We start from the raw sequence: 12,932 nt of genomic DNA, 5'->3' as shown, positions 1-12,932 counted from the left end.
AGGTTGCATGAAACTCCGAGTAGCAATAAATACGGATGAACCTGCTGTCAACCGAGTGAACTTGTTCCAATACTTCTGTCTAAAGCTCTTCCTTTGAGGATATTGAGCACTCTTCATAGAAGGATAGAATCACCAAGTGTATAATTATATAAATCTATACATTTTTTTTTCCGCAAAAACCTATAAGTCCATTTTTTAAGATTTTGAAGTACGGTCTCCGTCATAAAATAAAAAATAATACCTTTTAAATGATATATTGGTCACTACAATAAAGTTAATTATTTTAAGTTAAGGTCAAAAGAAGCACAAGATCTCCATTTGGCATAATACCGGACTATCGGTTTTTGCGAACAAACTCTTTTTTATATATTCTGGAGCGATAAGTATAATACACTGTCTGCCCGTGCATGTTTGAGACAATGTGTGTGTGTGTTTGTGTGTGTGTTTGTGTGTGTGTATGTGTGTGTTTGTGTTTGTAGCCTGCTAGTATAGCGGGGGATCGAACCTTTCAGAGAAGAAAAGGAAGCTCACAAAAGTATTTCAGAACGAATAAAACCACCTAACCGCATGAACTCAAATACAATTACATTTTGCCCTCCGCCTCGGTGTACTGAGGTGGAAGACAGAGCGCCATTTCATAGATAGAACGGGTTTCAGGGGTTTCCCCTCGCGGAAGAAGAAAACAAAAAACCCCATTCAATACAGATAAGATTCAAGCGGCGCATTGTACACAGTTTATACCCCAATAGCTCAACTTCCGCGCAGACGAACATTACATTTCGAAACGTACAGTAACATTTCGACGAATGCATGATCTCGAGTTCGGACTTTTTATTTTGCTCTGCCTTGTCTGGACAGTGGTTATCTGTTGGATTTGCGCCTCTTACTGAGAGTGATAGTAGATGCAAAGCATTTATTCCACGTCAATCAGTTTCAACGACGTCTCTAGACCGGATCTCATTTCTTCCATCAGGAACCACGAGCGAGATGATAGGTAAGACCATAAGTATCATCATTGTCCCAGTATATATGGACGTCTCTTTCAAAATGGCGTCAGAATGTTATGGTTTTACACTTTAACTGCTGCAGTATGTCTGTGCTAGACTGGTTTCTATCCTTTTTTTTTTAATTGCTTTCCTCTCCCCGAAATAATCTGAGAATGTAGCAACAGGCAATCTTGGCTTGTCTGTACGTGTCTCCGGTGTTGTGTGTCTGTCGTCAATGAGAGATTGAATAGCTTAGCCCTATAAAGCCACATTGGGCATAATGCGCACCCAGTTGGCACTCCAACACCCTTGACCTAGTATAAGCAAACTTTAGAGAGCTGTCTCTAAAATTTTACTGCTGGCATTTATATATATATATATATATATAATATATAGTATATATATATATATATAATATATATAATTATATATATATATATATATATATATATATAATATATATATTTATTATATATATATATATATATAATATATAATTATATATATAATATATATATATATATATATACTATATATGATTTTGCTATGCAGGCCTACTTGCTGGTTGGCATGGATGGATGGGTATTGCTAAGTAAGGTATTTTCATATTTTCATTGTGAACTTCCCCTTTATTCTCTTTTTTTTTTCTCATGTCCACTGTCGTTAACTGTTGTATATCAACTGTTTACCGCTGCAAGTGTAATCATCTTTCCTTTGATATACGAGGCGTAGGTCTCAATGTCAGAGTAATGTAAGACAACCAAAATTTAAGAAACATGCCTTTGCCTAGGTCCCTGAATTCTCCCCATTTACATGTTGATTTCACGCTATCAACTCGACTGGAATATTACAGAAGAGTTCTAAAGCAAATATCATCCTTAGAATGATATGACATTGTTTTTCATCTGTTTACGTATGCTCTATTGAAATGTGAGATAATCTAAAAGTTGAATTGAACTTAAATGAACACGAAGGCGTTTGCTTTAATTATACAGTCCACTGGAGCCGGTCAGACTAGCAAACTGTTTTCCATTTTGGATCAAACTCGCTTCATTTACACCTTGCACGTTGAATATTTTTATACAACATACCCCTGTGTCATTTGATGCAAATAGCTATCTAAAACCACGTCGAATCACAAACACTGAGACGTATTGGTTTCTAGATTGTTCAGCACTGTATCCTCTTTCTATAAATCTTCTCAAAGAAATCAACCTTCCAAGCGGAGCACCAAACAAAATGGCTCCACACTAACACTGGCAAGACAACAATAAAACGTGTGCATAAACAGTTCAAAGATATTTCCTTTTCCAGTATAGGGAAATACCCGACATTAGAAAAAAAAAAGCATTTAGTGAATACAAACACACAAAAAAGGGCCGCCTTGTCTGCCGTGTGTGTTCAAGCGTAAAATATGCATGATGACGATTACGTGACGCTCCATAGAAATCATTAGCTACTCCCCTGTTATCTCTGTGCCACGAACTTTGAACAGCGAGTACAAAGCTTTTAGAATTCCATTGCCCTGAACTCTCTCTCTCCCTATTTGTCTCTCCCTATCTCTCCCTTTGAACTCCTCTCTCTCTCTTTCTCTCTCTCTCTCTCTCTCTCTCCCTCTCTCTGGGTGAAAATCCAAATGCATCCCTGTTGCACAATTTTAGTTGAACCCATTTCCTCAATTTCATCTGCAACAAAATGTAATCACAAGGAAACACAGTTGGACACACATAATAAGACTGAATCAGCGCCTAAAAAACAACAAAACAAAACAAAACAAAGTGAAATAGAATGAAATACTGTTTGGCACAAAATTAATACCGAATCAATGTTGGAAATGTAGAGGACTGCGAAACAAGCAGGGACTCTAATTTGCAATCTGCCCATAAAAAAATATGATAATTACAAAACCAAAACCAAAATTAAGCAAATAGTTTGAGAAAGAAATAGAGACACAAAGTCAGAAAAGAAGTAAAAATACGGGCACAAACACAAACACAAACACAAACATAGAACCGTTTCATCAGTCGAGTGTGATATGCCATAGTTGAAATGATTTACCTGTACTAGCGAGTAGAGTATAGTTAGGTAGGTTGACCTGTTTCATCTATTTTTTTTTTAATCCTGAAACCAGGATATGTGACCTTCTGTTGATTTTGTAATGCACAGTCACATAAGACCTTCTAAATTGAAAGCTTCTTTTGCTCAATGATCAAGAGAATTTCAAATTTTCGACCAGAAAATAGAATTTAGATGTGGCAAGAAATGTCGTAGTCACGACAAATGAAATTCACTCGATTTCGGGTAGGATATAAATGGATAGTTTGGTTCTTTGATGGACATGGAATCGATTACAGGAGGGAGGGAATGGTAATGATGATACACTCTTGGCAAGGAATAGTTGTTTTATCAGGCGAGTATAATATGCCTAGTTGAAAAATTTTACCTGTACTCACAAGTAGAGTACATCATGATAAGAGCGTTTCTGAGGAGGAAAAAAAAACATCTATTTTCATTTATACCATCTAGAATTTTCAAGATGATGAAATGGTAATGGACGTAATATGTAGATTCCAAGGTGTAATGAGTTTTACTATCATAAAATTCAAACCGAGGAATTTGAATAAAGGGATCTTCTTGAATTATCTGGTCGGATGTCGACCACCTGCCCTCAAGGAACGGGGAATGTGAATGTGTGTGTGTGTGTGTGTGTGTGTGTGTGTGTGTGTGTGTGTGTGTGTGTGTGTGTGTCGGTGGGTGGATGGGAGTGTGTGTTTCCTTGTGAGTCCCTTTTGAATACAAAAACCTGAATATCAGGCAATATCTGCTATTAATTTTCGATGTATGCTCCAAGATTTTTGCTTGCCATGAATAATTATAGATCAGGCCTTTTTTTTTTCTTGGTCTTTTTTTCACGCTTCATTGGAGAACTGGAAAGTTAATCTTTAATTGGGGGAAAACCTACTTTGAAGTTAAGATGTACTCAAACATAAAGAGGATGAAACGCGACATTATGATGTGGCGAGCTGTCGTGCCTCAAAGCGTAATGTGAATGGGGTGACAAGGGTCTTTTTTTTTCTCCATTGCGCAATCGTCAATAAATATCGGTCCTAACAGCACTTTGCACTTTGACCAGAGTTAGTAGACCGTAGGTCTAGTACAGTACAAAATGATAGATCATGAACCCAGAAATATTCGCGGCATTGATTTCTAGAAACATTGGAGCTGATGGCATTTTCCCCGTATAAGATTTTCGCGAAATGACACTGGCGGTTCAAGGCATAAACAAGAGCTTCGACCTGTATGTCTTGTTTGTTTGTTTTGTTGTTTTTTTGTTTGTTTGGTTTTTTTTTCATTTCGAGATTCCTGGCCCCTCTCGAGACTCGAGAACTGGTTTTACATCTGTATTCAACACCGAGGGTACACTTTCGAAGCGTCTCAAAAAAGTCAATGAGCAGTAAACTGTTATTCATTGCTTCGTTATCTGATAATGTGATAAATGGTATAAACGCAATAGACACGCTATCTACAACGTCGTACTTATAATATGACGTTGCCCTGGCATTCTCAACTCTTATAGTATACCTCCGAACCTTTTCCTTATTTTAGCAAAGGTATTTTACAACAATCTATTATGTTTGTTAATGTATTTTAACATCTCTCGAGTTTATTCAATTTGCATAATTGTATCACTAACATTTTAATCTGTTGACATTCTAATATCTCTGTCAAATTAGTTTCCTATGTATTTGCCTTAATGGAATTAACCTGTTCTATTGGTATTATTCTAACCTACAGTACTTATGACAATTCTATTCGTATATTTTTGCCGCTGTATTTCATATTTATCCGTTGTCTCTGTCATCTTTTATCGTAGTCCATAAGCCAGACAACGCAGACGTTTCAAACTCCTACGTGATTATACTTGTGATTTGTGATTTACACTGTATGATTATTTCGCATGTCCACAGGTACAGTAAAATGAGTGCATGACGACCGGATACATAAGTGGCAGCGATGGATGTACTTTTGAGCCGAGTGGCTAGAAAGATTTACCCAGAAGAGTGGCTGGAGCTGGGTGTTCGCCTCGGCTTCAAGCACTCTGAAATCGAGCAAAAGAAAAAAGACTATAACAACGTAAGTCTTGTTATCATTTCATACATTCCTACAACACATGTGTCCCGCAGCATACTTTCCAATAAGTGACTGACACCGGTGCGAAATATCTAATTTGTACTTTCCCAACATTTATTTGTTTCTGATGGATCGCTCCGGTGCACTCGGGTAAGAGTCTATGGAAAATGCGTGTTGCAGCAAAAACCAACCGTTATCGTGGTTAAATCAATTAACTCAAACTCAAACGGGTTGAATGCTAATAAATTGCATTGATTTTAAATCAAATTCGAATTTTCGGGGCCTCTCCGTTCGTCAGAGATGAAAATACATGCTTATGAATTTTCACAGTGATATTAACAATGTGATGTTAATATCCTACACCAGGCGGGCGGAAATTTGTGAACTATGTATATGGCATTCTAATTATACTCGAGACTCCATTTTTGTTTTCCTCATAATACTGTATAATCATATTCAGGCACTACCGCGTGCGTATCACTGCGAGGACTTCCCTCTATGCTTCTGATGAAAAGAATACATGATTTTGTTGCTTATGGTTGAATCTTCATTTTTCAAGTTGTTATGGAGTAACCTTGAGAAGTGTTGTTTCAAAACTGTTCGTCTGTCGTGCAGACGTACAGTTTCTAAACTTATACTGATACCGCAATCAGCCGCAAACACTTATGTCTCTTAATCCGTTTACAATTAATCGTACTTTAAATCAATCATCCATCGGAAAGAATACCGAAGAAGGCATTTCGAACATGCTGAATGAGTGGATGATCCTACAGGGTGATGTAACTCGAATGGAAGCCAGGCAATACCTTTCGGATGTTTTTCGCGCTATGAACAAGCTACCGCTGGCTAAATGGCTTCTGCAGACAGGTAAGATGCTATAAGGAACAAGGCTGGATCGACACAGTGGTTAAATATTTAGATTAAAAAGATAATAAAAAATACGGGTGTAATGCTATTCTTGACCATGGACTTTGCAAAGTGATAATGCCTTAATGCTCGTGACAGCATCAAGCAAGCCGACATTTATACGTGTACTTTAAACCAATTTTACCCTTTTCCGGGTAACGGACTATGAGCGAACTCAGTAAGCTTACCATGTACATTTAAATCACCAGTCATGATTTAAGGATACGGCATAGCCAGAGAACGAAATTATGTGTGACCTGCAAACAACAAACAAGCGAATAAAAACACTATTAGATATAGCAATGTTGAAGAGGAACCGTAACACTACACAACCTCAGCAGACATTAATGTGTTACCAATAAGTCAAAGGATTAAAGATTGATTGTAGGGCCTGTATCTTTTACCTTGATATCCACTGACACTGAAAAGAATAATATTTATGGTAAACATACATTTCTTGTGTTTTGTGTTTTATAAGCACAATATTTGTCATGCTGCGAATATTGAATGTGTGTCGATGAATTTGCAACTAAACGATATTTGAATGATTGTTGAGATGTTTTTTTTTATCAAAACATTTCTCAACCACTACCTGGCCTGAAAGAAATCTGCTCTCTAACTTACACAGTTTACACTCTGTATAAGGTTAGTTAGTAGCTCCAAACACTAGCGTTGGCGTACGTTGATTCAACGATGAAAGAAACATTGGGGAACCCACAATTTCAAAAATTTGAACGATTCCCATTGTGCGGTTTTGGTCAAATTTTCACGTGGTATATCTTCATAGTTTTGAAGTTTCTGCATGCATTGAATCTATATATGAATAAGATATATTTTTTTTCTTGGGGGGGGGGAGGGGGTCTGGGGTGGGTTAGATATAGTTAGCGTCATTGTCAAGTCCCCTATTAACAAAAGTTCAACCTTCACCTTCAATCAAGCCCAAGAGGCAAGGGCCTCTATCACTTTCATTTTTGCTACTTACGTAAGAGTCGGGTTATACGTTACCAAAGTAAATGTTCCGGAGTTGTATTTTGCCTTTTGTATCACAATTAATGCAAAGTTTTGCCTAATTCTCTCAGCATTCGGCTACATCCCACCTTACCAAGCCCTCGCTGACGAGCGGACAGTGGATTTCAAATATGATGTGAGAGAATTTCGGGAGACCGAAGGTACAGTATCAAACAACCTCCAATTCCTTGTGAAATAAGTTTCTCAAGATATTTCACCTTTTTTCATATAATGCCAATGAATATTCTCCCTGTATTTTACATATCTATAATCATTCTACAATCATCATTATCTTTCTGAACGATAATTATTGTATTGATATTGTGGAAGAAGATTGTACCACAATTGTTATTGTACCGCAGTAATATTATTGATATTTGACTGATTATTATTTGACAGTTTGTGTATGATGTCGTATATAAGTTATGTATCTTGTATTGTGCTGTCGAGTTCTCATTTGCTCAGCAACGTCAAATTTAGTGTGTGTGTACGTTTGTGTGTATGTGTGTGTGTGTTAGTGTGTGTGTGTGTGCGTGTTTGCAAGTGTACTTTAGAATTTAATGATTGCTCAATACTCAACAATATGGCCATGTTGTAAGTGTACCGCAACTGTGTAGTATCGTTATGTCTGTTTTTCATGTATCTACAATATTTATTTTGTGATGTATATGTGCAGGGCCTCAGTCTGAGAATAACAGTGTTTGTCGCCACTACCAGAGCTTCCCTACTGAAAAAAAAAAAAAAAAAAACCCAAATAAATAAATAAATCAGTTGGAAAATCGGAATGGTGTTGGTCTACAGGTTGCAGACTTGTCATCAGCATGTACACAAATCCACTTTGTCACTTTTTATTTCTGGAACATCTCAATGCACTGAAATCATTTCTTCCATGTCTATATCTATATCTCTCCATATATCAATATTTATGTCTATATCTATATCTATACCTCTATATACATCTATATCTATCTGTCTATCCATCCCTCTCGCTCTCTCTCTCTCTTTCTCTCTCTCTCTCTCTCTCTATATATATATATATATCTATATATATATATATTTATCATATGGGTGAGAACGATGTACAATTGCCAATTTTCGCACCTTATGACATTTTTTCCCTCAGAACACGCCAGGATGATCTAAGAAACCAAATGTTTTCATGTCATCTCAAAGATTGGTAAATTTCCTTTCAGGAAATGTATGGTTTGGTTGACTTTTCCCTGATATTTTTCATTTGACAAGAACTTAAAATGTAAAGATACGGTAAAAACGCTATTTTCACTATAATTGTTGTTTTTCAAACTAATGATCTGCATTTTTTTATGGTACGTGGCATCTAATATCTGACCATGTTCTGGATTTGACATATCATGGGTTTGTACCACAAAATTATAAGAACTTTATGAGCACGTATAAAATCACAGAGAACAATTGAAATATCAAAGCCCTAAACAGACGAACGTCCGTGATGCTTTCATTTCTATCGCTGCTGCAAATTCTACTTTGTTGTCCCAACTGTAATATATACGAAAATTTGGTGTTCCACCTAATGAACATATCCTGCAAAAATTGTACGTCCGCTGGCTGTGCATGGGACGTAACATTCTTTTATGCAAAATTATACTCAGTTTTCGTCACGGACGTGCTTCCGCCATTTTCTAATAAAGATCGTAGCCCATTAAACGTTATTGGCAATATTGTTCTGAGTCGTAATCAGCTAAGATCTAGCGACACGATAATATGTTTGTTTTGAATTTCTGTCCATCCTTTGTCAAATAGGAACCGAAATTATATTTTTAGACGCACCTCCGAGAAAAAAAGAACGTCCGTGATGATAAAACGTTTTCGAGTGGGACACCGTCTTGCTTTGATGGCGAAGGTACATTTTACCTTTGGCTCTCTAGCCTAGGAGCTGCATGTCATTTTTGGAGCTTACTGAGGCTCGTCCGCAGTTTTTGGACCATGCAATTCACCGTAAACCAAGCAAATAATTAATATTTTCTCTGAAAATTCACCTCCTGATTCCCCCTCTGAGCAATACATATGTTGTTAGGATGTCAAATTTCTTATAATTTGCATTAACAATACCTTTTCAAATTTTTGAAAGAGTTAAGAAGGCTAGGTACTCTCTGCCGATTAGTTATCCGTCCTGGAACATGCCCCTAGTAGTAGAACGAACGTCCGTGACGTATGCAATCCGACCGATAGGGATAACTTGTCCCGAAAGTGTCCTGTATTCTTTAAAACTTTTGGCTCCAATAGCGACAAATAAAGTTTTACAAAGTAAACAATGAGTATAGAGCAGTAGTTTGAGAATTTTTAAGGCGTTATGTGATTATGATGAACAAACAGTTGAAAATTTACTCACAATTTTACGCTTGTTTTCCCTCTAATTATACAAAACAGCTTAACACTGAAAACAAAGTTATAGGAAAATGGAATTTTGCGTAATCTGTAATTTCTGTGCATTTAAATTTCTTTCTAATGAGGATCTGGAGACAATTTGTACTGTTCTGAAAGGTTCTGAAAGTTTCTCTCACGGACGTTCTGTCCGAGAAAGGAAATTTCTGATAATTACAAATATATCACTGAACATAAGGTTAATGTTAGTTGAAAATAATACCAAATCACCGAGCCGCTCATACCCAAAAGTGAATAACGTTCAGCACTCAATTTACCTGTAATAACAAACGGAAAAAGTTTTGATCACGGATGTTCGTTGGTAGAATAAGTCAATGGATTACACAGTAGGAGAAAGAAGAACAGTGCCACTTTTTAGTGACAGATGCTCCAAGTGTTTATCTTTTGAGTATGGTAGCTGCCGTCTCAAACAGAACATATCCAGTTTTGGTCTCCATAACGGACGTTCGCTGTAATTGTCATGATATTAAATGCCTTAATTCATTCTTATTTTTCTCTTCACGACGATTTTTCTCTCATTCCCTATGTAGCCGGAACATGCTGCGACAAAACAGAAAACAAAAACAAAACAAAACAAGACGAGACAAATCCGAAAAGTGCTACGCAATCACATTCAGGATAATGACGGAAGAAGTCTGTAATGGGCATGTGTTGAAGAAGAAACGGAAAAGTTTCAAAAGGACGTGGAAGCAGTTGAATGAAAATGACTGAGAAACAGAGAAGGGATCGAGCTCCAACACACAGAGATAAGAATTGCCAGTGCACTCCCGTTATACCAAATTCCTCTGGAGGATTTTTTGTTTGTTTGTTTATTTTTTTATTCATCGAAATGCCGTCACAACCGAACAAAAATAATGCAGTATACAATTATTGTCTGATGAAAACACGCAAATCCTCCGCTTATCATCACATGTTGTTTTTGTATACTCATCAATGAAAAGCAATGTTTATTTGTAATTCTTTCCAAGATTTTTTTTTTCATTTTACATTTAAGAGACAGAGAGATCGTCAATTTGTTTGTGCTTCTGTGCTTACTTTGAAAACACATCTTAAAAAAGTAATGATTAAGAATAGGTTTAAGGTTGCACTTTGATACGTTCGCTCTTCCAAAGATTCGTTACTAAGAATATCCAAATGTTTGTAGTTACTTCAGGATGTATGTTATTAAAAATGTTCTTATTCCGAAAGTTTGTTAAACCGAAAAATAAATATCAAGGTTCATTATTTTTAGGTCCGTTCTTCTAAAAGTGGAATGGGCCTGATATTCGTTTAGGTGAAAACGGTTATCATGAGGTTTTGAAATTTGGAGGATTTGGTTGTTAACTTGTTTCTCCACACTCGGATAAGCGAACCTGATTTTTCATGTTCCAATTAATAAACCTTTCGATTAACCTTCGGAGATTCCTATCATTTACCGAATAAAAAAGCTTCATGATTATACGAACTCTATCAATTTTCGTATTGACAAACTGTATGAATAACGAGCCTCCGAAATGACGCGCTACAAAATGTTTGTTATAAAAAACTATATTGTTTAATATCGAAGTCACAAATATCCATCCAAGTTATATGGACTTATTGTGTCTTGTTATGACGAAACTTCGCAGTATCGAACCTAATATGATTTCTGACTAATATAATAACACAAATTCTCCTCGGTAACAGTGTGTAACGCAGGGAGCAAACGCAGAGGGATTTCTTCCTGTTTACCCTCTCCAGCTAAAATTCGTATTTCTGTAACGGAGATCATTTTCTTTTATTTTTTTTCTATGTTAATTCTTTGTCATAATCTTAGCTGTGACCATGTTCGTTATAAGCAAATATTGCATTGTAGACTTTAGCTAACAAATTTAGGACCTGAATCTTTACTTCATGATAACGAAATTTTGATAAATATATTCGTTCTCAAGGATGGACTACGTCACTGAGATTACACGTACGTTTGTACGATCATTTACGAGAGATGGACAATTGTTTTCTTTGATTCCTCAATATGAGAAGATAAACAAGCTTATACAATTAAGAATTGGTAATATCTTTTCAGGATTTTGCAGAAAAGTTTGTTCTCGACATGAAATGCAGCTGTTTGTTGTGAGTAGAATGCATTTCCAACTCAAGAGAGCTGCATTGTGCAATATCTTGTTTGTTCCGAACGTCCGTGAGCTATATGCGAACCTCCGTGATGAAAACTATGCTATGTTTGTTGGGTTATAGAGACTGTCTAGATCAGATACATCTTAAAAAGGTGTGTTATTATTTGGGAGTGAGGATTAAAGTATGGGATAGTGAAATAAGAGGTCAAAATATTGAGTTTCTGTAAAATGCGCGTAAAGTGGAGAAAGTGATTAGCGGAAGAGCAATATTTTAACAGAAATGACGAATTTGGTTAAATCATCATTTGTCTACCATTACGTACAGGTTAAGAGTACAAGCTTAATATTCTGCAAACACGTACACATGTCCCTTAAGATATTTCGTTACGATTTTGAACTGAATCAGATCTTTGCAAACTATGTTAAATGGTATTCAAATGTATGTGCAGTACTATTCCTCACGGACGTTCGCTGCTCTGGACATGGTAAACTTCCGCGGTGAATAAAAACTTGTTCCTCTGGGAAAATCCTAGTATAATTGGGTTCATATTAAAGCTTGAGTTATACTCTTTCAGGTAAGATAAATGATTTGGAGAATTTCCTACTTTTTAAATTTTGCCTTGTTTTGGCTCAATTGTACATCGTTCAAAATTCTGACCCATATATGCCTACGGAGAGAAAGAGAGAGAGAGAAAAAAAAAAGATGCTTTTTTTCACTTTAGTTCATCTATGAAAAAGGTGACGACATCGCATGCCCACAAAATGCCTTGCGATATCCTGGTCAAACGGGATTTCAAAAATTTCTCAACCCTGGATCTTAGTGTCAGCCTCTACACTACGTCGTACGTGGCGCTGTCTATCTGGGTCGTCACTCGGGAATCAGTGATGCAGGTGTAGGTCCTATATACTGAGTGTCCTTTTGTCATGTGTGTGCTTCAGCGTCCACACTACACAAGTTACAAGTGACAATGAATCACGTTCATTGGTACCACGCGTCACGTGATACGCAGTTAACCAATTGGATATCAGACAGCTTTGTGGGCGTTGTGTATGACCCTGACAATCAGACGAATAAGCATTTAGGCCACTAGGATCGTTGACATTGAAAATGCATCATCATCATAACAATGGCTGGTCGGACCTATTATTGCTAGTATTGTCGAGTTAATAGGAGTATCACCTCATGGCGTTTAATATCCAAATGTATTGTCATTTATTTCTGCAGACAAGCCAAGGACAGTGCTTTCCAATCAGCTTCGTGCGGCTATGAATTGGTCAGGAGGAGCAGCAGATATACCTGCTACAAAATATTACCGCTACTCATTCCTCGTTTTATGAAAGAATAAGATAAAATGACTGGACGGTATGATGCATATTTCAAACAAAC

General features: G+C 36.7%; 1 protein-coding gene across 4 annotated transcripts; it reads left to right on the top strand.

Moving 5' to 3' along the window:
- The first annotated feature begins 766 nt into the window (after window positions 1–766).
- LOC139714861 (uncharacterized) lies at window positions 767–12,451 on the top strand. 4 transcript variants are annotated; one of them, XM_071626511.1, is made up of 6 exons: window positions 767–994; window positions 4,955–5,120; window positions 5,840–5,984; window positions 7,103–7,192; window positions 8,811–8,910; window positions 9,983–12,451. In XM_071626511.1, the coding sequence occupies exons 2-5, from the start codon at window positions 5,001–5,003 to the stop codon at window positions 8,861–8,863; spliced, it is 408 nt and encodes a 135-aa protein (XP_071482612.1). In that variant the 5' UTR covers window positions 767–994; window positions 4,955–5,000; the 3' UTR covers window positions 8,864–8,910; window positions 9,983–12,451. The 4 variants fall into 4 exon arrangements, with proteins under 4 accessions (XP_071482612.1, XP_071482609.1, XP_071482611.1 ...); XM_071626508.1 differs by lacking the exon at window positions 8,811–8,910; XM_071626510.1 differs by having other exon boundaries at window positions 8,811–12,451.
- Window positions 12,452–12,932: the final 481 nt, after the last annotated feature.

The sequence above is a fragment of the Diadema antillarum genome, unplaced genomic scaffold (assembly GCF_040938485.1).
Source record: "Diadema antillarum isolate AM-2024a unplaced genomic scaffold, OU_Dant_1.0 seq00002484_RagTag, whole genome shotgun sequence".
NCBI classification, from domain to species: domain Eukaryota; kingdom Metazoa; phylum Echinodermata; class Echinoidea; order Diadematoida; family Diadematidae; genus Diadema; species Diadema antillarum.
This window is presented reverse-complemented; position numbering and strand designations above follow the sequence as displayed.